This window comes from Misgurnus anguillicaudatus, chromosome 3, assembly GCF_027580225.2.
Source record: "Misgurnus anguillicaudatus chromosome 3, ASM2758022v2, whole genome shotgun sequence".
In the NCBI taxonomy this organism is placed as follows: domain Eukaryota; kingdom Metazoa; phylum Chordata; class Actinopteri; order Cypriniformes; family Cobitidae; genus Misgurnus; species Misgurnus anguillicaudatus.
Genome location: NC_073339.2, coordinates 27,469,580 through 27,497,513, shown reverse-complemented (window position 1 = coordinate 27,497,513; position 27,934 = coordinate 27,469,580). Strand labels below are relative to the sequence as shown.

The following is a 27,934-nucleotide window of genomic DNA, read 5'->3' as shown; positions in this document are numbered from 1 at the left end:
CAGCAAGGCTATTGGTCTCCCTACATGCAGGCTACTGTTGATGAGTTTTTGACAGGATGTGATATCTGTGCTAAAAATAATGTCAGAAAAGGTATTTCAGCTCCAATAGGACACATACCTGTACCAGAGGGACCTTTCAAACATCTGGTTATGGATTATGTGGATATGATAAGATCAGTGAGAGGAAAACGTTATATGCTAGTCCTCGTGGATCGCTTCAGTCGTTGGGTGGAGGCGGAGCCTTCTGGAACTGTAATTAAGTTCTTGACAAAAGAAGTGATTCCCAGATTTGGTATACCATCACAGATTAGTTCTGACAATGGATCTGCATTTATTCAAAAGACTGTAAAGACAGTATTGCAGAAATTGAGAATAAAGCAAAGACTTGGATGTGTATACCACCCACAGTCACAGGGAGCAGTGGAACGCATAAATGGAGTTTTGAAATCAAAAATCAATAAGATTTGTGCTGACACAAAGTTGAACTGGGTAGATGCTTTACCTCTTGCATTAATGAGTTACCGAATGCAAACAAACAGGATTACAAATTTGACACCACATGAAATGCTTACTGGTAGACCTATGCCAGTACCTTTTTTGAGGGGCCCATATGAGGGACCCTCTTTGGAGCAGTTGCAAGTTGAACTAAGAGCCTATATGAGACAATTGACACAGGAGCAGAAACGCGGACCTCGGCAAGAGGAGGAAGCTCCGTGCATGATTGTGCCTGGGGACCGAGTATATCTGAGAGTTTTCAGACGAAAGTGGAATCAGCCAAGACGGAAGGGGCCTTACACGGTTGTCAGAGCAACGCCCACCGCAGTACAAGTTGAAGGTAGCACAACCTGGTATCATTTAAATCACTGTACTCGAGTTCCCAGGTTAAGGCCAAGAGACGCAGAAGCCGCAGAAGGAGAGAAGGAGGGACAACCTGAGACATCAGAGGAGGATCAGCAAGGTCAACATGGAGAACCGGAAACGCCCCCCGACCCAGCAGGACGAGACAGATGCCAAGAAACCCCGAGTCCTGCTTCCATTGCAGAACCTGATCTGGATGCTGAATTACGTCCTGACACACCTCATGAACCTGATTCCTCAGAGGATGGAGGAGATGAAACGGAACCAGAACTACACCTGCAGGGGGCCACCTCAGAAACTGAAGGACATGCGAGCGACGGACCGCAGGGCGTTACAGAATCTTCTACTCATTGTGATAACCCTGAATACCCTGATACAGTTCATCCAACAGACCCAGGCTAGTGATGCGCGGGTCGTCTCGTAACCCGCGGGCCCCGCGGGTAACCCGCGGGTCGGGTTGGGGCGGGTAAAGAAAGTGTAACTTTAATGCGGGGCGGGTTGGGGCGGGTCATTAAAAACAAAATTAAAAAACTGATATGTTGCGTCTAATTCCCTGTAGCATATATATTAAATATTTGGGAATATATATTTTTACATTTAATTACGTTCTTTGATAAGGTTAAATTACGTAGGCCTATGTGGCAACGTAACTTCCGCAACGTAACTTGCGCAACGTAACTTGATATCCCCAAACCTTTGGCGTCATGTCACGGAAGCACCAAGACATAGCTCCCGCTGCCAGCCACAACAACAAAACAAACGGAGAATTAAAAGATGAAAGACGATCTGCAGAAGAAATTAAGGTAGGGAATTTGTGAATAGATAATACAAATGCTGCTTTTTTGTGTGGTGATCTACTTTTAAAATGATAAAGCCGACAAGTTCTACATGCTAAAAACACTTTAAATGCGTGGACTATACTGCATATATCTCTACATTGGATTCAGGGATGTCACCATTACTCTGTTTTCTTGAGGAGTTTAAAAAAATCCTGGAGCACATGTCGAGTACTGTTTAAAATAGCGGAGATTTAGTGAAACAAACTTGAAAGAAAATTACAATAGTATCAGAAGCATATATCAGCACAACGCTGCCTCTCTCTCTCTCTCCCTCGTTCGCTCGCTCTCGCGTGCTTCAGCTCGTGCATGAAAGCAAGAAGAATGCGATGCAATTGCATGCTTGTAAATTTCGGAAGTTTACACGACTGAGCTGCAGCGGGGAGGCATAAGATTTATAAAAACACATATGAGAAGAAAGGCACAGCAACTCAAAAAGACTTAAGTGTTTCACAATTAGTCATAATGCCAATTTTCCCGTGGAGGCATGGAGCAGCATGAGAATACACAGTTGACTTGTGTGCGATCTACCGGCATTGCCTTTGCGATCGATGTATTGGACACCCCTGGTTTATCATTATCCTATCTCTATATTAATATGACCATGCTGGTTTCTATGGCTCATTGGTGTATGTTGTTGCCAGTTTACAGGGCGATGTAATCTAATGGCTGTTTCCAAGCACTCTTAGGCTGAAATAAAGCCTCTTTTTATTTACATTACAAATGCCTAATATGTCTATTTTAATGGTCGCGGGCACGGGGCGGTGCGGGTTGTAAAAATAGATACAGTGTTGCGGTGCGGGTTGGGGCGGGCCAAATATTTCATAAATGCGGGACCCGCGGGTTGGAAAAAACGCCGACCCGCGCATCACTAACCCAGGCCCATCCAGTAGACATCCCTTATCTGAAGAATTCAGCACCATCGACCTCTCAGTGCTGGACTGGACCCAATGATTTGTGCACTGATGATGATGAACAACAATACGAGCAACTACTCGACATGGCCCTGCATAATGACTGGTACAGGTGGGCACAGTTTACCGTGGGTGAGTCACAGATGTCCGACTGTGTGCTTTGCACACCATCTCCTTTGACAAAGCTTGTTGTTGTTCCTAACCCTTATGATTACAGACACTGTGCTAAGCACTATGCAGACCACTGCCTACCCGACAAGATGAACGTATCCTTTTGCCCAGCTGAATGCATTGCGTTTGCAGGAAGTAACACTTCCACAATTTATCAAGATGAGAGGTGGGGAACAGAATGTAAACACATAGGTGTAAAAATAGCCCCTGAATATGTTGAAATTCCAGAAGTATATAGCATTGATTACTCACTACAATATAAATGTTTAAATTAGGGCCGGGACTTTAACGCGTTAATTAAGATTAATTAATTACACAAAAAATAACGCGTTAAACATTTTAACGCATTTTAATCGCACTTATTAATAGAGTCATTCGTAAATTCTGCAGACCCTGTTTTAGTTCGAGAACTCCGGGGTTGTGATGCAGTGTAAATAAAAGTAGACGGAACCTAAACGAACAGCTGATTTTAACGTGACAACGCATCCATTTCAAAGTAAAAAATGATTTATTCTGGTAAATGGAGGTTTGCAACGGAGGTTTTGCCAAATAAACATCTACCAACAAACTACAGATTATTTTAACATGTATCCTAATGTCTGTTATATGTTAATGTTTGAGTATTGTTGGGAGTATTGTTGTAATGTTGTTTTGTTTCAATTTAATTAGTTTATTACGAGTTTAATTTAAGTTTTGTTGTCTACTTTAAAACGAATTTCGTTTCAAATAATTTGTCTCGTAATTATAAACAATGTTTTGTTGTTAGGTTTTGTGAATATAGATTAAAAAGAACATTAAAAGCAACACCGTGCATCTCATTGATGCATATACCGAATGCCAAAACATGCAGTGAGTAGCCTATATCACTTACTTTTCAAAAAATCAGCCTGGCAGTGCCCAGAAGTTAAATTTACACGCGCATTTAGAGCATAATGTAGCAGCACGTTTGATTTGCGGTGTGCTTAGGACTTTTAAAAATCAACTTCATTTTAATAGGCTACTTTGACGGAGGACACGCACAGAGAACAGCGACGGCAGGTAAAGGAAAAAAGTTAAACGAATAGAGTCAGTTTGTAAGAACATTTTTAAACTGACTATAAGATCATCAATATGAACTCTGAACAATTAACTGTTATAAACATAACAGCAAGAAAAGCTGAAGAGGAACTCGCAACATTAAAGCAATAAGCATTTATGTAGGCTAAAGCTATATATCACCTCTTATTTTTTTAATTAAGTTAAGTTTCAATGGTAACACTAAAGGCGCGTACATTATGCAGCGCTTTTCACATCCGAATTCCACTTAAGAAACCTATAAACGATGTGCAACTTAAAAAATATATTATGCACATTTTTATATATTTTAAATTTAATATAGGCTATATAGTATATTATGTTTTGTTGTTTTTATTGCGCGAGGTGGGGCATCCGCGCACATAGGTACCAGAACACAGACAGTCAAAACCTGAGAAGTCCCGAACCCTGCAATTATTAAACAAATGACTACTTTAAGAAATGCGGGCCAGGAAGCGGGTCGGGTATAATATATATTTTTTTCTTTGCGGTCCGAGTTGCGGGCGGGTTGTTTATACATTGACCCGCGCATCACTGGTAAGCGTCGATAAGAGCATGGTTGTGTGTAAGATATGCAACAAGGAATTCACATATCACCGCAGCACATCGAGCCTCAAGTATCATCTCAATGCAAAACATACAGCAGCTAGCGTGGACATCCCAGCTTACAGAAAAAAGTTCTAAGAACGTTCCCTGAAAGTTCTTTACGTTCCCAAAAACGTTCTGCCAACGTTAATAGTGTCCAGTTTTCTTGACGTTCTAAGAACGTTTTTGTGTTGTCTCAACGTTAGAGTAATGTTACATTTTACCATTTTTAAACGTTATGACAATGTCATGTTTTAATGTTTAAAACAACAACTGTTTATTATATTGACTTATATGATTGTTATGTAAATGATAGAGAAACATTGCATTTTATTATATTTATTTTTTATATTTATATTATTTTATTATATTTATTATATATTATATATTTATTATATATTATATATCTATTATATATAAGTTTAGATGTTGATGTTTTGTTTCATTTTAAGTTACCATTATTGTGATTAGTTCATTTTAGTTGGGCTCTTGAGCCTTGTCTTTTGCTTGCTAGTTTTTTCCCTGGTTGTGTTAACTTTTTGTTAATACACCACATTTGTTATGAACATGTTAAAGCTGCGGTCGGCAGCTTTTTTTAACATATTTTTTGATCATATTCACTGAAACCAACACTATGCTTCAATAGAACAACATAATTTAGACTGTTTAAGAAAAAAACCCGCGCCTCTACCTCCACCTAGAGCCTGTTATTTGTTTTGCAAAAATGCACCGCTCCCGCTTAATTTGGTCCAATCATCGCAGACCGGTTCATCTGGTCCAATCAGCGCAGGGCTGTGTATACTCTGCCTGTCAATCACAGTTCCTGCACCCTCCCCCCTCGTGCTCATTATCACATGCACCCGCCTAAAGTTCACACACAGGTGTATTGGATGAAATTCAGCGTGATGGCGGATAGAACGCTCTCTAACAAACTTCCGATTCCTCGGTTACCAACCAGAGCTAAGCAAAAAACCAAGGAGAAGAAGACAACAAAGATAGAAAGCGACCGTGCGCGTAATAAAACGAGGATAAATATCGGACCAGCATTTGAAAGGTGGAGGAATCTACGAGATTTGAAAGGGTTCAAGCTGGATGCAGAGCTTGCCACATTTCTTCTCGACAGGTAAATGCGCTTTATCAATCATTTATGTTATTTCTGAGTGTTATGTAAGTAATCTAAGTATGCTTTTCTAAATGCGTTGGTTGGGGGGTGGGTCGGGTTCGGGTTCGTCGTTATCTTTGTATGTTCAGATGCAGCGATTATTGGAGGCTCTTTGCAAGAAGCAATGTTACCTTTTTTACGATATGTACTATATAGTTACTGTTAATGTGTATAGTTCTGTTAGTAGTATATGTGGAATGACCATGTCTGCTGCATATACCAAATAGCATTTCGTAACAGTATGCAATTTGAATAAGCTAACTTAGATCCAATTAAAATCCTGTCCGTTTCCTTGTCCTATCTTATTCAATGAGTCAGAAATAATTTTGTTGTGCAATTTACTTTCAAGTTGGTGAGTCATATCAGAACAAACACATCAATTTGTATTTTTTTTTCTTTTTAAGTTTCCAGGCCGATTCGTTGGTAACATCAACTCCATTAAAACGTCTGCGGTATCCCGGGCCTGCTATTTCAACCATAGCTGGCGAGTCATTCTCTGATAGGTAAAGAAAGTGGAGTGGTATTCATGAAAATAATTTTTTGAATATGTCTGTTACCTCTTCAAACACAGTTACTACAAACATTTTGTTAGAAAGTTGAAGTAAAATATTTACATGCCTTCATAATAAATGTGGATTGAATGTTGAAAAAACACTTTCTGTTTGTCTGCAGAGAAAATGACTTTGTAGAGGAAGCCCAGTGTTTTAGTGGTGATGGTGAAACAACAGAAACCATTCCAGTTTTAGAAGCAAGGTAATTTTGTTATTTATGCAAATGATACTGGCTTGTGACATGACTGACAACTGTTTGTATTTTTAGCATTTTTACCTCATACCATTCGTTGACCTTACATAAATGTGTTACAATTTTGTTTCTGTTTTTTTTAAGCATGTCATCACTAGACATTCAAGATGACATTGATGAAGATGTCTTCAATGACATCAGGAATTCTGTGTAAGTGTGCTATTCTTAATTTCGTAAAACATTTTAAGTGTGTTTTCCAATGACTTATGTGGTGTTCTTCATAGCATTGACTGGGCAGTGTTTGAAGATCCAGAAAACATTACACCCTCTGAGGAAGAGGAGACAATAGAGGACAGCTTTTCTGATGATAGTGACGATGAGGATTATATGCCTCCATTATGCATAAGGTAATAAACCCAACCCACCCCCTCCACAAAATGGCATTTTATGATAATGACTCCATCTCATTATTTCTGTATTCCTACAGAAACAGTGGGGTCGTTACAACTGGAATACACCTGGAGGACCTTGAGGCCATAGGCATGGATGAGACTGTCCACGATTGTCCTGATAACGAACCACCAGAACCGACCACATTGTTTGAAAAAGTTCAGATTGTGGAGGAAGGGGACATTGTTGGCGAACCTGCAGCCATAACCTATTTAATTTGTTTAAAACGTCTTGCGGAGTACCTCTTATTACCAATTCCACTGTGCACAGCCAAGGACCCACTGACTTCTGTTGAGTGTCGGGCTCCTGGACCTTTCAGGATTGATTGTAAAGTGAGAGGTACAGCTGTCATTCTTCAATGGGTGAGTAACACCAGAATATGATAATTAAGATTACATATTACTATTATTAATTAATTTTAGTACCATAACTATATCTTTTTTGTTATTTAGTGTAAAAAAAATAATGTTCTGTCTTTTCAATTTTCTAATTGGAGGTATGTCCCAATGAGCACTGTGTCTGGCAATGGAATTCGCAGCCTACGTTCAAGTTTGGAATGCAGGCAGGGGACTTTATGCTGGCAACCAACATTTTATTGTCAGGAAACAATTTTGCCAAAATTTCCCTACTGTTCCAATTCATGAACATGAAGATTGTTGATCGCGCCACCTTCTTCAGAGTGCAGGATGCGTACTGCGTTGACACTATAAGAGAATTTTGGCATGACTGCAGAAGTACCATAATCTCAGGGCTTAAGTCAAAGGACAGTGTTGTAGCTCTGGGTGAGTGTCTCTGTGTTAAATGATTTGGTAATCTTTGCTCACAATGATGTCTTTGTGTTACAGAATGTCTAAATAAGTGATTAATATTTTTACAGCCGATGGTCGCATGGACAGCCCTGGCTTCTGTGCTCAATTTTGCACATACACAGTAATGGAAAATGACACAAAACAAATCATTTCTGTAGTAAACATTGACAAGCGAGAGACCAAAAGAATTTCCGTGAATATGGAGAAGGAAGGCTTCATAAGAAGTTTTGACAAGCTTCGACAGGAGGTGAAACTGACCGAAATCTGCACGGATGCTCATATTCAGATATCGGCTCTCTTCAGTAAGTCTATTTATGTTCCTTTACTTATTGACTTCACTAAGCGGAAGTTTGAATTTTTATTCAGTGGTATAGCTATTGCTCCAACACTTTAATCAATGACAACCACATAGTTATCATTTGATAAGGGTATTGTTCTGCCACAGTGTGTAATGTGTTATATACATAAATGTGTCTGTGCTTACCGTAATAGGCACTTAAATACTACTTGTAAACCCTCATTTAGCTGTGCTCATCTAATAATTGAATTATTGGCATTGCTGTTTGACTTTAATATTTTGTGTTATAGATCCAAGCAGAGGGAAATATAAGGATAGTGGAGTTCATCACACGCTAGACATGTGGCATGGATCAAAGAGCCTTGGGAAGAAGATCCAGTCAGTGAGTGCATTCTGTATAAATTATTATTCATATTTAATGAAAACCACTGAAGGTTTTTAATAAAAATTTTTTTTTTTATAAAGGTAGGTCTGAAAAAGGGTTGCTCTATTCTTTTACATTGGAAGAGGGACATCTGCAACCATTTCTGGTACTGCTGCAAGGTCAATGATAACTACGATGACTTCTTTGTGAGTAGTTATTTACATATGGAGTAAGGTGACTGTATCTCAAAATTTGGGCTCAGACATTCTGTCATTCATGTGTTTGCAAATTCAATATTTCATTACAAGATTATTTTATTCATCCTACATTCATGCAGTAGTGTTTTCTTTATTAGTCTATGTGGATCGGTGTTTTGCACCATGTCACCGGTGAGCACGTGTGGGCTCTTGATGCTTGCCAACATGGTCCCTTGGCAGATGAACGAGAAAAGGAATGGATTCCGAAGGGATCTGTGGCTCATGATGCTTTGTCAGACATTGTTCTCAATGGCCGATGGCTTAAACAGGTCCACAAGTACTTGCGCTTCAGGTATTGTTGAAATATAGTCATGATATTTATGAGTCAGATAAGACATGCATAGTCTAAGGTCTTGCAGCCAACTTAGAATCCCCACAGTCAGGCATCATAGATGTGACGACATAATACTGCGTGATGGTTGTTCATTACAAGCAAGTAAAGGATAATTGAGCTTTTTTATGCTATTGTTTTTCCAGATCCACATCAGAGTTAGAGTCCTTCCACAATCACCTGTTAATGTATGCTAGTAAAAGAAACAGCTTCACATTTCCAGTATATGAAGCCCGTATCTTTCTGGCCGCCCTGGACTACAACAGCCATTGCAGCAGGCAGCCGAGGAGAAGACCTGATGGTTCAATACAGTAAGTATAAGTGATGTAAGTGTGTTTGAGGATGCCTAGTTAAGGTATTGTAAACTGCATGCAGTAACAGATAATGGTCTGTAATCTAAGAATTCACAGCCTAGAGTAAAGCCTACTTTATTCCATTTAATCAATCTTTTTGCCTTACATTTACATAACACCAGGTACAAAAAAACAATTCAATAAGAAGTCCAGGAAGTGGAGTTTGTACGCTGTCAAGGAGAAGAAGGACTACAGGTTGGTGCTGCATATAGGTGGTTTGTTAGTGTAAAAGCACTTTGATTGATTGTCAGGATGGGTTTGGTATAATTGTACATATGTGTTGCATGTGCGAATGCAAGACTTTTATATATAAACTACATTGTGTTGTTACAGTTACATTGAAGACATTCAAAGGGCCATCGTGAAGAAGCGGGTGTCATCAGCACATGGGATGCCACGGCTGTCGAGCAAGAGACCAGATGATCCCCGAAAATATGGATTGTTGCCTGATGTGCCTGCTCCAACAACAGAGGAACTCTTGAACACTCAAGTCAGCCGGGTGCATGGTAAGGACCACATCGTAATGATGGTGTCTGGTTGTGTTGTGTTGTGTTGTAAGTGGTTGATGTTTTATATGGCACTCAGTTCGGATCAGTGGGTGTGAGTGGATAGGGATGGTAGTAATGCTTTAAGTATATTAGTAGCCCTCATCTGGCATGATTTCTGGCATGACTTCTCAAAGAAATATCAGTTTTAAAGGGATAGTGCACGCAAAAATGAAAATTCTGTCATTTACTCAATCTCATGTTTCAAACCTGTATAAAGTTAAATTTTTTGATGAACACAAAGGAAGATATTTTGAGTCATTTTTATAACCAAACCGTTCGTGGACCCGCATTCACTTACATAGTAGGATAAAAGAATACAATGGAATTAAATGGGGTCCACAACCGGTTTGGTTATAAACATTTTCTGGGCTCAAAGGCCTGTGTGAAGGGTTATGGTAGTAAATGATGACAGAATTTTCATTTTGGGGTGAACTATCCCTTTAACAGTAACATTTTTTTTAAATTATACATTAATTCCTAAAGTTGTATGTTTTTTTTTCACAGGTCATGCATTGCCCCAGAAATAGAAGAAATGAGAATTTTTTTTGAAGGTTTCTTGCATACTTATGCACTTTGTCAAATAATAAAGTATCATTATATTTCACTCTTGTTAGAACTCAATTACTACCCAGCTTAATGTGTTTCTTTTGTTATATTTGTTTATTCCATAAGTCCTAAAGGTGTCTTTACATATTACATACTAAGGTGTCATTTTCATTAGTAATCATTTACACAGATAACATTTCCTAAAGTAAAACTTTATTTGGTCACACAGAAGAACTATATACATAACTGCACATATCCCAATTAAAAAAAGTTTGAGCAGCTAGGCCTGTCTAGGAATAAATCCCCTGTACTGGCCATTAGGGTCTGGGAAACGATCCCTTATGGCCCACACAACGCAGCTTGGAATCACCACCCTATTCCCAGCACCCAGAGTCCCACACTGCCAAGCAACATACTGCCTGTAAGCAGCATGGCGGAACTGACGGTTATCTTCGCCCTCCTCTGGGACATCTGCAACTGCACGGAGGTCATTCCAAATGGTTCGGGCCAGGCGCAACACCCCCTCCTGCAAAATATATTGCTCCATTTGAGGTAATGTGGAGACACACATGTCGGGCTGTTGGTTGCAGCATTTCATCTCTACAAGCGTGGCCATTGCTCTGCACCTGCTGCAGATGCACCAAGTTGGTTGCCCAGAGACTGGAGGAAAAGGGTGAGGGGCAGCAGGTAATTGGCCCATCACATCAAATATGAGGCTGGGGTACCGTGTCAAGCACCTCTCCAACACTTGTTGTGCCTGCCCTGGGGTCAGTCGTTGAATTTGAGCCTAAAAATAACAGTATGGAGGGAGAAGTGACAATGTAAACGGTGTATGATGTTGCTATGTGTTTAGAGAAAACATAAATGCTTATGTGTTTCACTTGAGTGGGTGGGTTAAACCATATAAGTTGTCAGTCTTTGACTAATTACTACTATGTGTGTTTTAGAGGTAAATGTCACCTCTATGGGTTTCCCCATAAAGTATTTTTGACCATGCCAAAATGGTATTTTATATATATATATATAAATAAATTATACCATTTTGGCATAGTCAAAAATACTTTATGGGGAAACCCATAGAGGTGACATTTACCTCTAAAACACACATAGTAGTAATTAGTCAAAGGCTTTTACTATATACTTACATGTTAAAATTCTATTCTTTGCGATCGCAAAAGATTGACCCGAGCCACGTCCTCCTTGTCCAGGTTTGCTTGGTTATATCTCAATCGTCGCCGTCTGCCTGGTCCAGCGCTACCTCCAGCAGCACCTCTGCGGCTATGGCTATTGCCTTGATCCGTACACTGGAGTGTAGAAACGGCCGCGGGGACATACTCTTCATCCGAGACTTGTGCCTCGCTTTCAAAACTCTATCAAATCGCATAAGCTTATTTAGAATATAAATAATGTTAGCAACTGATATCTATGTGTGTATTAGCCAGAGCAGTTTACCTCCGAGTACTCCATAGTGTTCATCGATGCTGATGAGACGGGCCGGGCGCGTTCACAATAATACTGGTTCACACGCAATGACGAGAACGAGCACGAAGGGAGGTGGCTCTGCGGTAGTGGGGGAGGGACATGAAATTGTAAACATTTGGAAACGGCTCAATCCTCCAGAGTTGCCGACCGCAGCTTTAAGTTAGTAGTGTAATTCTGTGGTGTGGTGGTTGGTACATAATGGAAAAAAATCATCCCTAATTAATTTACTAATCAAAAGTTTATTTTCTGTCAATAATGTAAATGAGATCCAGCACTTTCAGAGCAGTTTGTCATTAAGGAGTTTAAGAAACCTTGGACAAAAAATATCCGCTGCACAACTGGGACGCACAAACATCAAGAACCAGACCACGAATCTCAACCATGGCGACAAAGAAAATTGTAAAAAAAAATCATTATTTATCCATGCTGCAGTGCATGCTGGGAGTCCTGAATGAGATTTGTAATTTGTTAATACCCAGCATGAATTGCAGCATGAAGTTTTTCATTTAATTGTCACCATGATTGAGATTCATAGTCTGATTCTTGATGTTTGTGCATCCCAATTAAATAGCGGATATTTTTTGTCCAATGTTTCTAAAACTCTTTAATGACAAACTGCTGTGAAAGAGCTGGATCTCATTTACATTATTGACAGAAAATAAACTTTTGATTAGTAAATTAATTAGGAATGATTTTTTACCATTATGTACCAACCACCACACCACAGAATTACACTACTAACTTAACATGTTCATAACAAATGTGGTGTATTAACAAAAAGTTAACACAACCAGGGAAAAAACTAGCAAGCAAAAGACAAGGCTCAAGAGCCCAACTAAAACGAACACTAATCACAATAATGGTGACTTAAGTTAAAATGAAACAAAACATCAACATCTAAACTTATATATATAATAGATATATAATAAATATATAATATATAATAAATATAATAAAATAATATAAATATAAAAAAGAAATATAATAAAATGCAATGTTTCTCTATCATTTACATAACAATTAAACAAGTCAATATAATAAACAGTTGTTGTTTTAAACATTAAAACATGACATTGTCATAACGTTTAAAAATGGTAAAATGTAACATTCCTCTAACGTTGAGACAACACAAAAACGTTCTTAGAACGTCAAGAAAACTGGACACTTTTAACGTTGGCAGAACGTTTTTGGGAACGTAAAGAACTTTCAGGGAACGTTCTTAGAACTTTTTCTGTTAGCTGGGATTAGCCCGACTCCGGGTACAACGACTTGGTTGAACAAAAATAAACAATATTTTGTTAAGCTTATGTATTCAGTCATTATTCATAAAAATCCATGTAAAAATACTTCTTAATGTTCTCAGGTCAAATATTTATATGAGATTAAAATGCGATTAATTTAGATTAATTAATTACAAAGCCTCTAATTAATTAGATTAATTTTTTTAATCGAGTCCCGGCCCTAGTTTCAATCAATAACATGACAATGGGGGAATAAATGTAGGACATTTTGAAGGAAATTGTGTAACAATTTGGCACCTTGACCCCCGTATGCACAAACAAAAAGATGTAATTAAATCATGGACTAGTGATTGGGCATCAGCAACCATAACCGACAATTTTACAGTTTCCCTTGCAGTAACAGCAGTGATTAATGAAAGTACTACCTATGTGCACACAACTATACAGACCTGTGAAACTCAAACACTCACTTTCCCTTTAGCATATCTATACACTGAACAATTAACTGCTGTAGCTGACTATTTTTGGATATGCGGGGGAACAAAATTAAGATCTACACTTCCCATTAATTGGCATGGCTTATGTGCTAGAGTTAAACTACTGCAAGGTGTAACTATGTTTCCTTGTGTGGCAGGGTAGTTAGATCCTCCCTGTAGTGACGTCATGTCATTGGTAGCCTATCGTCCCGCAGGGGAGGTGTGTATAAATGGCTGTTTGGTGCAGGCCGGATGTGCGTCATTTGTTCTGTGCCTGCGCTCTTCCCGTTTACCGGCATTCAACAGAGGTCTGTGGTTAACACACAGCTGTGTGTCTATTCTAGCACCGCTTGTGTCATTGTGGGAACTCTGTGTACACTGTAGAGGTAAGCATTTTTTAGCTTTAGCGTTCGGCTCTATCTGATACCGGATTATAGTATGGTAACACTAGTGCTTGTGTCATTTATAGCCTATGGTAAACAACCATTACGCGCGGTCTGGCTCGTTACACTGCCTAGTTCCAGGTATGTAAGATTTAATATATAATGCCAGAGGGTTTTAGGTGATGTGGTGTGGGGGTCAGCTATGTTTATCTTTACTGCAGCATTCCCGTGTGTTTACCGTTTGAGTTGGGACACCTAATATATGCTGTTTGGCATCTCCTTCATCTCTATCTCGTGGATACTGACGTCAGCTCTGCTTTTTGGTGTGGCAAGCGGCTGCGTTATTTGGTATGTGCGTTTATATTTCCGATTGCTGTTCATAAACCATAACTAGTTTACTAATCATCTTATATTATCTGTTAGGGCTAAGACTGTGCGTGCTGCATTCCCCTACTACATAGAAGCACGCTGCTGTTTTGTTCCTGCTGGATTTGCTTTCGTTTCTTTTTCTTTATATTTTTGCTGTGTGTTTTCATCATTTTGTCCTGGGTGATTTAGCGCGGCCCGATTTTGGAGTTGTTGGTTGAAACCTGCTCCTACTGTGACTGTATTTAAAGATCTTTTCCTCGTACGTTGGGAAATAACGAGTTCGAGGGCCGCGCTCATTCAGATTATTTATTTCTTCATTTTCCCTTTGTGGTGTTTCTCATTTTGGACTGATTCAGAATGCTGAGATTTTCTCTTGGACATTGTTGTCTTTAAATTTCTTTTCCTTTTCCTTTTGTGTTATTATCTAGCTGTTTAAGCTAGAATTTATTTCTTTTCTTTATGTTGGAAGGGTTTCTTTTGCTCCCCTGCATTTAATAAGTTTTCATTGATTAATTTCTATTGATTTGATTTATTTTGTTTTGTATCACAATTACAGGAGCTGTGTGTCCGACGGCAGTGAGGCTTTCCTTCACCGTGTGCTGTGTTATGCTGTGTGAGCACCACTGATAAAATCACGGGTATTGGAGTGAGTGTGTGTGTGCGTGTGTGCACTTAGTGTGATTCTCCTCTTTTGCTCCCTCTTTTAGCCTATCTGATGCCAATAGGCTACAGCTCTGAATTAAATGTGAATCCTTATTGTGGATTGTGATTTCCAGCTTTAGTAATTGGCTGGGTGACTACTTTTATTTCTGCATTTTAAACTTTTGTACAAATAAACAAATTCTATTTTGCTACCCACGTCTCTTGCTCACTTTGTTCAGTAGAATGAACCTGTGTTCCTTATAACATTTTTAAGTGAACTGTGATTCCCTGGTATAGTCCCAGGGTGGCGTAGTCTATTGTATATCTTTTGAGTGTTGAATATTGCTGTAAAAAGACCACTTTGCCACACTTGGAATTTTGATGACCCTATTGAACCTGTACCTCCCACCCGCAGAGTTAAGAGAGCATATCAGAATGATCCTAATGTTTGGATAGATGCTATTGGTCAGCCAAGGGGAATACCAAATGAATTTAAAGCCAGAAGCGAAATTAAATCAGGATTTGAATCCATTATAATATGGACAGTGTTGGTCAAGTTACTTGGAAAAAGTAATTAGTTACTGATTACTGATTACTTCCCAATGAAAGTAATCCCGTTACTTTACTGATTACTTATTTTCAAAAGTAATTAGTTACTTTACTAGTTACTTTACTAATTACTTTTCAAAAACATGATGCACGACCTGAATATGCTACACAGTATAAAGCAACAGGGCCCGGTTGCATAAAGTACCTTAAGTGTAATGTTCCCTTAAATTCACCATTATGTTTCATTTAAACTTAAGGGTGTTGAAAAAACACCCTTGCTTTTTTTGTTGCATCTCCATGGCAACAATAGTATTTTATAAACCTGGGTCGCTGTCGTGAAACATTTAACGATTACCCTTACCTAAGAGAACCATTTCAGGGATTATACTGTAAGCAACACCTTTAAATTATTCTCTTACTGTGGGTTAGTGTCATACTTAAGGGAAAAACTTAAGGTGCTTTATGCAACCGGTCCAAGACCTTTCTGCCTAATTCTATTCTTTCTGCATCCATCATCTGAAATTGAATCAAATGAAACATTCTCTGTTTTAACCTCTCGACGCGCACTAATTCGTTTTTTAAGCCTGCTAACATTAATAATATTAATATCAACATTACTATACATCGTTTAAAAGGTCTACGGGTTTAGCATCAGAGTATGGTCTCTGTTTTGAGATACATATCATAGGCTAACGTTATATGCTATATAGCATCATAAATGTAGTAAGTTATTTTGTTACAGAAGTCCAGATGACAACATGCAAAATATAAACGGGACTTCTTACCTTATAACGACCGCGAGTCGAATCCGGTCTGTTTCAGATGAATAACACATGAAATATAAAATTCATCAAATGACAATTTTTGTCCACAAATGCGTATAATCCATGAAATATAGTAGTCTGTTGTTTACATCAGATTTCGCGTGAACGTGTATGAGATGGAGCCGCAGCGGTCACGTCAGCTTGTCCACAAATGCGTATAATCCATGAAATACAGATATATAGTCTGTTGTTTTAAGTTACATCAGATTTCCCGTGAACGTGTATGAGATGGAGCCGCAGCGGTCATGTCAGCTGGGGGTTCGGGGATATTTTCAGTAAGTTTCACTTTCCTGTGCCGGCTTGCTAGGTGTTTGCTTAGATTTGAGGTGGAATCTTTCGCTGTAGATAAAAGTTTTATTCCCACGCAGAGTGTACAGCGGACGCTGATGTTTTTGTCACCGTTAACTGGGTTAAACTCAAAGTAATGTCTGTACTTCCAAGCATTGAACGCTGCATAGTCTTGTTCTCTTCCGCGCTCCATGTTGTCTTCTCACGTTCAACAATACACTGACTGACGGCGCGGCGCTCATACGTCATTGTCACTCGACTCGCGTCACGACACGAGAGAGTCTCACGAAACAAAATCAAGATTAAAAAATAACGCAGTAACGCAGCCTGCTAATGGGAAAGTAACAGTAATCTAATTACTGGTTTTGCAATTGTAATCCCTTACTTTACTCGTTACTTGAAAAAAGTAATCGGATTACAGTAACGCGTTACTTCTAACGCGTTACTGCCCATCACTGAATATGGATAACGCCCAACAAAAATGTTGAATGGATTAATTATCTATACTACAACCAGCAGAGATTCATTAACTACACTGATGATGCATTGGCAGCTATAGGGGAACAATTAGCCCCTACTAGCAAAATGGCCTGGCAAAACAGACAGGCACTTAATTGGCTATTAGCGAAGAAGGGTGGAGTCTGCGTGATGTTTTCGCAAGACTGTTGTACCTTCATTCCAAACCATACAGCGCCAAATAGCACCTTTACGAATATAATGGGTAAACTGAAAAAGTTGCGAGAAGAAGTAAAAATTAATGCGGGCACTGATGAGAAAATTGATAACTGGTTTGCTTCGGTCTTTGGTTCATGGAAAGCTTGGCTGACCAAACTTGCTATTTCATGTGGTATTGCAATTGTTGTTTTTTTTCTTGCTCTTCTGTTGTGTTCTACCTATCTTCAGGTCTGTGGTGGCTAAGGCAACTGCCAAGCAGATGGCAGTACAAACAGGACTAAGTCTATACCAAAATCCTGACGGCCTAATGCTAAACATACATACTACATCGTTAGTTGACACCACACCACCAGCTGACAATACTTATGAAACTATATATTAAAATGTTACATTCTTTTGTTTCTTTGTTTTCCATCTTTTTGTGATACGTTTGGTTAGTGAGGGAGCTAGATTGTAATTGTATTTCTTTTATTGTTTTTCAGTATTAGTTACATATCATTAGTCCTGAGTAGGCAGGAAGTTAGAGAAATTTTGTTTTTAATCTTTGTTTTCATCTTTGATTTCCACTCTTGTGTGGTGACTGTAGGTCCTGGTGTCATTTTTAGATATATAAAATCCAGGGGACAAATTGTCTAGCTCGGTCGCACAACGGGGGACAATGTAAAGATGTGAAATATACCATATAATACACATAGACTGTATTACGAAACACAGATATCGGAGCACAACTTCACCTCAACGACTACACTAAAGAGTGTCTCAGATAGCGCCCCTGGTGACCGGAAAAGCTAGGGGTTCCTCTGAGAACGAAAGTCCATCATTGTGCAGTCGCTGGAAATATAATCGTTGCACTAAAGTCACACACATCACCATTATATTATTAAAAGTAGATTGTCTAGATGTTTTGATTACTGATATATTACACTACTGAATTGTCACTGCTGTATTACATTACTGTTGTATCTCTTTACCTGCACTGAGCACATCTTTAATTAATCAATATATTTACTACTGATCATGATTACTGGCTTATTTTGATTGATATAATTTCTTTTTGCATTCTTTAATAATGATAAGTTTTACACCTTTTAAAGTTACTGAAGTTGATGTCACAGGTGTTTTTCTTTTTCTTGATTACAAATAATGAGATATTAATTGTTTGGACATTTTCATATTTGCGTTCCATTAGTATGTACAGGGTCCAAGAATCTTTTTTTTCCTTCCTTTAAGCTAATATATTCACTTAAACAAATAAGAATGGTGCCATTTTTGGGAAGGTTTTTGGTTCTTGTTCTCTTAAGGGCGTGAGTGCTGCATCTTAACTGCGTCTGTGTTAGGATCTACTGTACATGGAACTTTTATCCATGAAAGCTCTTAGCTAGTATAACATCATGTGCGACGACGTTCTGCTGCAGCACTCTCATTATGTGATGGGTTTCTTAAGAGTACCCCCTCATGTTTGATGGACTTGGACGTCCATGAGGGGGGAGATATATAGTGGTTTTTGTTGGGTATATTATTGATCATATACTATATTAATATTATATTAGGCCTAAGGCCTGTTGTTTCTACATTATGCCATGAGAAAAGGTCGACATAACCGATAAACAAGAGGACGTCATTTTAGATTAGTTAACTTTCGTTTTCTCAGTTTCCTAATTAAAAGAGACCAGGTGCGATCCTACGACTATACCCCGATTGTTCTCGCCACGATTATTATGAGAAAAGGTCGACATAACCGATAAACAAGAGGACGTCATTTTAGATTAGTTAACTTTCGTTTTCTCAGTTTCCTAATTAAAAGAGACCAGGTGCAATCATGTGACTATACCCTGATTATTTTCGCTACAATTATTTTGAGAAACAAGGTCGAAATAACCGACAAACAGACTACGTCATTTTAAGATTTGAGAAGCTCAGCTGTATATATCATTTTAGATATGAAGAAGAGTTCAGCTGCACATCAAACAAATAAATTAATTATGGCAAACCAAGACCAATTAGAAGAGTATACGTCATCTTAGATAAAAAGTGTTTGATCTTACTGTATAAAATATGGAGTCAGAGAGGTACGAATTAGAAGGCTGGGGATGGTTTTTGAATGCATGCTAATGTAATTCTTTGATCATCTGAACTTTGTTGGCTAAGCAAATAAAGTAATTTTTTGTTTGGCACCTGAAACCTTTGTCTCCTGAGTATTTTTTCTTATGAAGATTCAAGCTAAGACTTTTTGCCACAACACTTGCTACCTGACTGCTGATCAAACTGTAAAAAACGCGATCTTTGTAGACAGCTCAGGCTCCACAAACGGCAATAACAACACAGTGGCCAAACCTAGCACCACGAAACATAACAAAGTGTTCCAGCCAATAAACGACAAGAAGGATTTGGGGGTGGGGGTTGGGTGTTTAATGAAAGCACGAGAGGGAGGGGGAGGCGTTAGCTATGCTCCGTTTGTTTGAAAACAGTTCAAACATCAACAAGAAGTGACTTCGCACATATTCGCTTAGAGCTTGTTTTAGTAAACAGTTTTTTTCAGGGGTAGGCTACAGGAGCAACATATAGTGCCCTCTCTTGGCTGTAGAGGGTAATGTTTTCCTTTGGTTCATGTTAGTCAGTATGATTTAATTTTGACATATAATGCTGAGTTCAGACTGTATGATTTTCAAACTAGTCGGGTCACCTGTGGTTTCACACTGCGTGATTATCTGGGAAAGCATTCAGTCGCTGCTGTTTCAGACTGCATGATGGATTGGCGACAGGGGTTTTCATACTGCATGACTTTACCGTAAGAAGAATCGCCAATAACTTTTTTCCCGGTCTGCAAACTACGTCTCACAACCAAATGAACGCGAGAAGTGACGCGAAGGAAACAGCGCGAGGTCACGCGTGCAAGACCGGAGTTCTCACGTAAGACTGGGATTATTATTGAAAATGGTCACCTGCAAGAAGTTTACCATACAAATTGCATGTGCGCGCATTTGCAGCAGAAAGAAGAAGATATAAAAATTATGAATGAGGAAATGTTTGGAGAGACTCCTCCCCGAACTTCCAGCTGTCCTGTATGTTGCTCTCTCATTGGATGTAGGTCATCGCCAATGTTATTGTCAGTCAAAACACATTTCACATGGAATGATTTTGAATCGCCGACCGGTCCAGACATTTAGCATGCCAAATATCTCACGGGTGTCGGCGACTCGTCTGCGATTCTCTCAGAACGCGTCTTTTATAATTCATACTGTGTGATTGTCACTCGCATGCACGAGCATCGATTTGCTGTGATTTCGGCCATTTGTCGGCGATTTCTCAAAACCTGTCGGCGAGTCAAAATCAGGGCTAAAATCGTGCAGTCTGAACTCGGCATAAGTCGCACCTGACTATATGTCGCAGGACCTGCCAAACTATGAAAAAAGTGCAACTTAATACGGTACTGCCCTGTGGCTTTGAGTGAGTGGAACATTCATGTCAGTCAGACATGCATGCTATGCCAGCCAAAGCGACTCACCACACACTGGCAGTCACACTGGCAGTGAAGAAGACATGGTATGACTGAAGGACCTTAAACCAATCCTTGTTTTGTCCTTGTTATGATTGCGTACAATAAGCATACATAAAAAAAACGTACAAGTAGGGATGCTTAACAATTAATCGCGATTAATCTATAGCAGAATAAAAGTTTTTGTTTACATCATATATGTGTGTAAACTGTGTATAATAAATATGTATATATAAATATGCACACATGCATGTATAATTTTAAGAACATTTTTTATATATATTAAGTATTTATATATAATATAAATTATACATGAACATACAAATAAATATAAACATGTAAACATTTCTTAAATATATACATGCATGTTTGTGGATTTATTTATACAAAGGTATTATACACAGTTCACACACATATATGATGTAAACAAAAACTTTTATTCTGCTATAGATTGATCGTTAAGCATCCCTACTTACAAGATCGTGCAGGTACTGTTTGTGTTAAAACACTTTAAAGGGACTGTAAGTAGGATTTTAAGTGTTTTATTAATCAAAATCAATGTCTTTAACCTGTTAGCCCTCATTCCATTTTCCGAACCCCCCCACAAAAACTGTCATAGCCAAACTAAAATAGATACAGTTTATGAAGTCTTTGCACTAAAAGCATAAGTTTGGTCTCATTTGAAAGCAGACACTTGGAAGTTTATTAAGAGGTGAACATTAGTTACTGTCATAATGAAAAAGTTGTTATAGAGAGCTTAAATTATACTTGTTTATTAACTCCACAAAACATATATGAAATATTGTTATGAAAAACTAAATGAAAAATGGCCTTGGAACAATCTAGAAATGCTCTGCAGTTAAAGCCACAGGACTGACCATGTTCTGTTTTAAATCTGAAGATGATACCTCTAAAACTCTGTATTTTATTAAATGTTTTTTAGACCCATGTCATGTAAATTTATTTAGAGAAAACAGCAAAAATGCTAAGCTAATGTTTGTTTATTTATATCTCACAACATCCTTTCAGTTTATTGTCCTATTGCTCCGGGTTTTAAACAGACTCATTAAATAAGCATCCGAATGAGTCATTAACAACTTTTAATCCTGGATATGGCTGTCTAAATGTTTATTTTATTATTATTATGAATAATTACTCATACATTCTATTTAGTGTTTTATTTCCTCCTTTTGTCTCAATTCACTTTCTTTTTATTAAATTCCTTTCTTACAAAAATAAACTTACCTTAAAGAAGCTTTACCAGTCGAAATTATTCCTAGAAACATATATCTCATATCTCCAGACAGCAGATGTTTACAGAACAGCTAGTACGTTAGCTTAGCATACCATCAAAACACGACAAATAAAAGCATTTATAATAAAACTCACTTTATAACATCAAAAGTCGAGTGCTTAAACAATCATGCGTGATCTGATGTGGCTTTGGATCATAAAATAAGACCGAAAATAAACAATTGTATGCTATTTATGCTGTTAGCTTAGCATAGCATTATAATATATAGTACTGTTATGAAAATACCAGATATAGCGTTAAAAATACAGACAAACCATATATAATCTTAATCGTGTTTATTGTCTCCATGTTTCAAAACATCAAAACATCTTTATTTGCATGTTATTATAAAAACAGCGATCGCTCGTTGCAGGTCACTGTTCAAGTTCACGTCTGACTGACAGCTGCTGCTGAGCTCTGACGTCTTATTCTTTTTATAAAAGTTTCATATTGACACTTTCAGACTTTAGCGCCCTCCGGCTTCACGTATGAATGAAACAAACTGAGTGTGAATGACTGCAGACTCAAACTTACTCATATCGCCATGTTTGGTATAAAAATGGGTGAAATATTACCCCCCCTGCAGAAATTTGAAGTAAACATATAAAATTGAAGTAATATTTCTCCAAATATGCAGACTTTGAATTAAAAGCCCCGATGGATGTTGTTTTATCGAGTGCTTTCATGACGATCACGGAGGAGTATTTTTATCAATGAGTGCGGCTGAGGGTTATATTTCAAATTAAAGGTATGTACCGTTTTTCATTTTCATAACGCCTGACAAAAATGAAGAAATTACTGTTACTAGGATTCTCAGATTAAAATAAAGGTCAAAAACTAAATCTTAAATCAAAACACTTTTTAATGATGTATAGTTGTTTAATGTAAGTACATTTAAACTAACAGTAATTTAAATTATGTAAATAAATAGCTCTTCAGTACATCCACGCCCTCGCGCAGGTTATCAAGTTTTAATCATAAATATGTCGTCGTTGGTGTCGAATGACCTCTGCCAGTAATCTGACTTTTCTTTATAAGCTTAGAATTTCTCCTCTTTACTTACATTGAACGGGTAAGTCCAAGGAGGCATTCATATCGTTCCGCCGTATTGATAAACTATAATAGCAGAGAGGGACAAAAAGCACTAGCCTACCAACGCGTTTCCACAACGCGTTTTCATTCAGAACACGTGAACCAGCTGCAACAGACAAGGAGATCAGTGATTACATAACGGTTACTGTAGTTGCAACACGCATTTGGAAAGGGGAGGCGCTAGAGAGCACAATTCCACCACTAGATTGGGGGTAAATCCTACGTATTGCCCCTTTAAGCCAAGACACAGCCCAACCTGCCCTATAGAGAAGCGTTTGTAAATTACCTTTTGTCTTAATCTGCTTGTGTGTTTTACAGGTGTCATTGGGCAACTCATCAGTGCAATTCTCAAAACGCCTCTATCAGAGGCTGAGTGGGAGGAGGATGTCCCTCTTCACACAGGAACTGGCCACATTGGTGTTTGGCAGGGAAACTTTGGCCAAAGCAACCCTCACAGGGAAAGGAAAAAAAGGCGAGCTGAAGGAGCAGCTTGAGCCAGAAAAAAACAATGCAATTATAGGTACAGTAATGTCATAGTTATGAATCCAAATCCATTGTCATGAGTGATTGTTTTTCAATGTTATAGATGTCTATCTTGTTTTAATTCATGCCCATGTCTCTTTTCCTGTTTTCACAGATGCAGTGAGGGAGCGATTCCCCAACACTGAGGTGGCAGAGATCCGGGCCCTTCTACGGAGGAAGTGTAACAACGAGAGCTACAAGGCCTCAAGTAGCTCAAGTCAAAGCTAGACTAGTTTTTTATAGTACATTTTGCCATTGTTCTCTTCTTGGCATTTAAAAAAAAGTGGACTGTTCAAGATTCCTACTTTGCCAGTATCTGTTTTTGTTTGTAATTTTGTGTTAAAAATAAAGATCCTTTGAACTGCACTTGAACTGAATTGTAATATAATATACTTGTAGTGTAATAGCAGCAATCATGTTTTAGTATAACATAATGGGGATAAAAGTACCGATGAAATATACTTAAAACAGTGTTTCCCATACATAGGCTCTACTTGGGCGGTGCGCCCAGGTAAATTGCGACCCGCCCAGGTAAAAAAAATCACTTTACGAATTTCCGTATTTTCTGAACTCGACTGGATGACCCGTGTTTTGGAGAGAGCGAGAGAGAGAGAGAGCGCGAGCGAGAGAAAGGTGGGGGCCGGGTGACCGTGAAGATGATGCACGCGTCATAAACTCATCATCCAGCGCGGCAAACTGGATCAACTGCAGCACATACTGAGGTAACTGAGCAGCCAGGGAACTACACTGCGACCAAAATGATCGCATATGCTTATGTGCATATGTGTTTATAGCATCCAAGTTGGCTTCATTTTGCGTGCAAGCACGTTGTGTCTCTCCCGTTGAGTGTCCGTTCACGTGCTCTCTGTTTCTCAATGAATTGGGTGCGACGCGAAGCAACCTCAGTGTCACATTGTATCCTTTCATGTTTCTGAACTTGAGCAGAGTTTTACCATTAGAGGTCTTTCTTCACTGAGGACGCTGGACCCGTACGGTTCCGGTTTTATATTTTAAATGGTCAGTCGGGTCCGGGTCGGTCCTAGTTCATTACTTCGGGTCCCAAGTCTGATTAATATTGTGTGTAAAACCCGAGTCGATCGAAAAACGGCCGCTAGCGCAAAGCTCGAGTGCTGTTTCAGCGTGCCTCCGGTTTCTTTGGCGATAACAGCTGGCTATTGTCACGACCAGGCGCCGCTTCATTTTTTCTTTATCCCATTTTTTTATAATCTTACAATTAATAGACCATATCTTTACAAAAATCTAAACAGTTTGCACAGAGATTGTAGCAAAAAGCAGTGCTAATACTGAATGAGCAAAGCTCTACCTGACTCAGGATATAAAAAACGCAAAGCTGTAATGTAAAGTCTGTCATCCGGACAGCAAGTAGACTTTTAAATCTGAAATAATGAGTGGATTAAGCTTTTTTAATCGGCAAAAGACAGATAAAAAAGAGAGGTCCCGCACACTATCCACTTGCAAAAAATTGAAAAGATTTATTGCAACGTTTCGATCTTCTTCAGGCATCAAAACATCTATTACATACATTTGTCACTTCCGTGTATTTAAAAAGATTATCTTGACCAATCACATTGTCAAGGTCAAAACTAAACCAATCACAATGAGCAATAAAAAATCATCATAAGCTCATCACAACCAATCACAGTGAATGGAAAAATACATCATCATAAACTCATCACATTACAATAAATGGTAGAACTAATAAACTCATCATATTACAATGAATAATAGAATATAATCTCATAAACTCGTCATATCACAATAGATAGTAGAACACATCCTCACAATAAGTGTCAATGAATGGTAGAATACATCTTCATACAGTCACCATCATAATAAATAATGTTTCCTCATACATTTAAGATTATAACATTACATTATAAATTGCCTCATCATTCATCCCGAAAGGAGATAACGTGTTTAAAGTAAAAATCCAAAAGAGTTCTCGTCTCTGTAAGAGCAATTCAATGTTTCCGCCTCTAGGTGGCATTCTGACTACCTCTATCCCACAAAACCGTAAGGTTGACACATCATGATTATGAGATAGAAAGTGTGCCGCGACTGGATAATTTAAATCTTTTCTCCTGATGGTGCTTTTATGTTCACTGATTCTTTGCTTTAGTTGACGTGAAGTTTTGCCAACATACCCCAGTCCGCAAGGACAACGAATCAAATATACAACATGTGTAGAGACACAGGTAATCACAGACTTAATCATGAATTTTTTTCCCGTTCTGGGATGACAAAAGAATGATGTTTTTGTGGTGTTGTTACATCGAGCGCAATTACCACACCGATAATTGCCACTTGGTAAAGGACTCAATAATCTTTGTGATGGAATGGGAGTATCACCTTGAAATCGTGCATGAACTAATAGATCTTTTAAATTCTTCGCCCGTTTATATACAATCAGTGGAGGATGTTGAAAAACCGTACTGAGTTAAGAATCTGAAGATAACAAATGCCAATATTCTACCATTCATTGACCTTTATTGTGAGGATGTGTTCTACTATCTATTGTGATATGACCAGTTTATGAGATTATATTCTATTATTCATTGTAATATGATGAGTTTATTAGTTCTACCATTTATTGTAATGTGATGAGTTTATGATGATGTATTTTTCCATTCACTGTGATTGGTTGTGATGAGCTTATGATGATTTTTTATTGCTCATTGTGATTGGTTTAGTTTTGACCTTGACAATGTGATTGGTCAAGATAATCTTTTTAAATACACGGAAGTGACAAATGTATGTAATAGATGTTTTGATGCCTGAAGAAGATCGAAAGATCGAAACGTTGCAATAAATCTTTTCAGTTTTTTGCAGGTGGATAGTGTGCGGGACCTCTCTTTTTTATCTGTCTATTTGGACTTTCGAGTCCTTTTTTCCTACGCACCTATCGCACACAGGTGTGCGACGTTTAAGTGATTGAATTTTGTTCACTCATTGGTTTGCTGATTGAGAGAACTACACGTTAACGCACCCTCTTGCTTGCTACCAAGAGATCATGTCTTCGTTTCAAGAAATTAATAGTTTGACTGAAAATTGCGCCAATACATTGGCATTTTCGTGAGAAGATGCGGAAAAGATTCTTTTTCCAGCTTCAGACTCTGATTTCAACCTTTCACAGGACGAACATACAGTACAACTTGAAAAACTATATCACAAGGAAACACGCCTGAAAATGCATGGCTCCACTTTAAGTGAATACTGGAGGAACAAGAAAATTCCACGAGGGTTGAGAATTCAAAAGCCCCCCACATTGTGTAAAGAGAACAAGGTATTTTTAACGAGATGGAGCGAGATTCTTAACAAGTGCTCTATGGACTTGATGCTCTTAATTATTGAGCAAGTGTCTGCTGATGTGAATGAGACTCATGCAAATATTGTGGAATTGGAGGATAAGATTAAATCGACCCCGCAAATTGATTTCGACGTTACTCTTTCTTTCATCAAGTCTTCGACTGATAAATATAGAGAGTATCTGAAGGAGATAAAACTCAAGAAATACAAGCGGGATATAGAGGACTATCTCCGGAATGAGGTTTATTCTTGGGATATCGGTCTAACGTCACCAGCAGCCACCAATGAATCTCAACAGAGAGTTTCTTATCCAACTGTCCGGGCAACCCGGGGACGCACTGGAGGTATGTCTCGCGCTCAGAGATTCACGAGAGGAAGAGACCCACACCAGGGAACTAGTGATTCCACGGAAAGTGAACTGATGATGGACAGCGACTCGAGTGCTCATGGCTCTATGGCTTTTTTGGGCAAGCACATTCCGACACGCAGTCGTTACAGAAAAAGAAATGCCGACGAGGGTCCAGAGCCTCCAAGAAACTCACGCCCATCGACACGGAGCTTCTCAAAAAAACGGTAATTAACATTTCTGCGAAAGAACTTACTGATGAACAAACAAGTGTGTTGTCAAAAGGATTGTCATTTGTTCCTTGTAGTGGCGTCAATGCTTTTGGGCTAAAGGTGGATTTATTCAAGTGCTTTAGACAAATGAAATTACGATATTTCTTTTCAAAATCTGTGTCAGTTTCCACTTGCTCCCCTTTTAGACCACAAAGTACTTTTTGTCCACAAGTGTCTAACCATACGATACATACATTCTGTCGTTTGGTCGAGCAAGACGTTATGAAGACTTGCACTTTGACTAACTATAGTCCGCAGAACCTCTCATTAAATGAGAAAAAAGCCTTGACGGGTGTTAATTAATGATCCAGACATTATTATAAAACCAGCAGACAAAGGAGGGGCTATTGTAGTAC

General features: G+C 38.5%; 1 protein-coding gene and 2 long non-coding RNA genes across 4 annotated transcripts; 2 read left to right on the top strand and 1 right to left on the bottom strand.

Annotated features, from left to right (window-relative positions):
* The first annotated feature begins 5,699 nt into the window (after positions 1-5,699).
* On the top strand, positions 5,700-10,358 carry LOC129444549 (uncharacterized). Of its 2 annotated transcripts, XM_055205280.2 has the most exons (14): positions 5,700-6,103; positions 6,273-6,353; positions 6,489-6,554; positions 6,629-6,751; positions 6,832-7,156; positions 7,291-7,576; positions 7,672-7,905; positions 8,192-8,283; positions 8,367-8,471; positions 8,621-8,814; positions 9,000-9,164; positions 9,329-9,401; positions 9,540-9,712; positions 10,259-10,358. In XM_055205280.2, exons 3-12 carry the CDS (start codon positions 6,490-6,492, stop codon positions 9,348-9,350), a joined length of 1,611 nt encoding a protein of 536 aa, XP_055061255.2. In that variant the 5' UTR covers positions 5,700-6,103; positions 6,273-6,353; position 6,489; the 3' UTR covers positions 9,351-9,401; positions 9,540-9,712; positions 10,259-10,358. The 2 variants fall into 2 exon arrangements, with proteins under 2 accessions (XP_055061255.2, XP_073716032.1); XM_073859931.1 differs by lacking the exon at positions 5,700-6,103 and having other exon boundaries at positions 6,146-6,353.
* Positions 10,359-10,572: 214 nt separating this feature from the next.
* Positions 10,573-11,976, bottom strand: LOC129444552 (uncharacterized). The gene is made up of 3 exons (XR_008644531.2): positions 11,753-11,976; positions 11,446-11,670; positions 10,573-11,087 (listed from the first exon to the last, which is right to left on the bottom strand). It is a non-coding gene; the product is annotated as an uncharacterized lncRNA (long non-coding RNA).
* A 1,059-nt stretch (positions 11,977-13,035) lies between these two features.
* LOC141362048 (uncharacterized) lies at positions 13,036-15,712 on the top strand. The gene is made up of 4 exons (XR_012368015.1): positions 13,036-13,885; positions 13,969-14,023; positions 14,104-14,230; positions 14,808-15,712. It is a non-coding gene; the product is annotated as an uncharacterized lncRNA (long non-coding RNA).
* The last annotated feature ends 12,222 nt before the right edge of the window (positions 15,713-27,934 follow it).

Bases quoted from the DNA above. Each gene is read 5' to 3' on its own strand.
- LOC129444549 (XM_073859931.1), top strand. From the start codon at position 6,241: ATGTTGAAAAAACACTTTCTGTTTGTCTGCAGAGAAAATGACTTTGTA. The intron at 6,555-6,628 runs GTAAGTGTGCTA...TGTTCTTCATAG, and splicing joins AATGACATCAGGAATTCTGT to CATTGACTGGGCAGTGTTTG. The intron at 8,815-8,999 runs GTATTGTTGAAA...TTGTTTTTCCAG, and splicing joins CACAAGTACTTGCGCTTCAG to ATCCACATCAGAGTTAGAGT.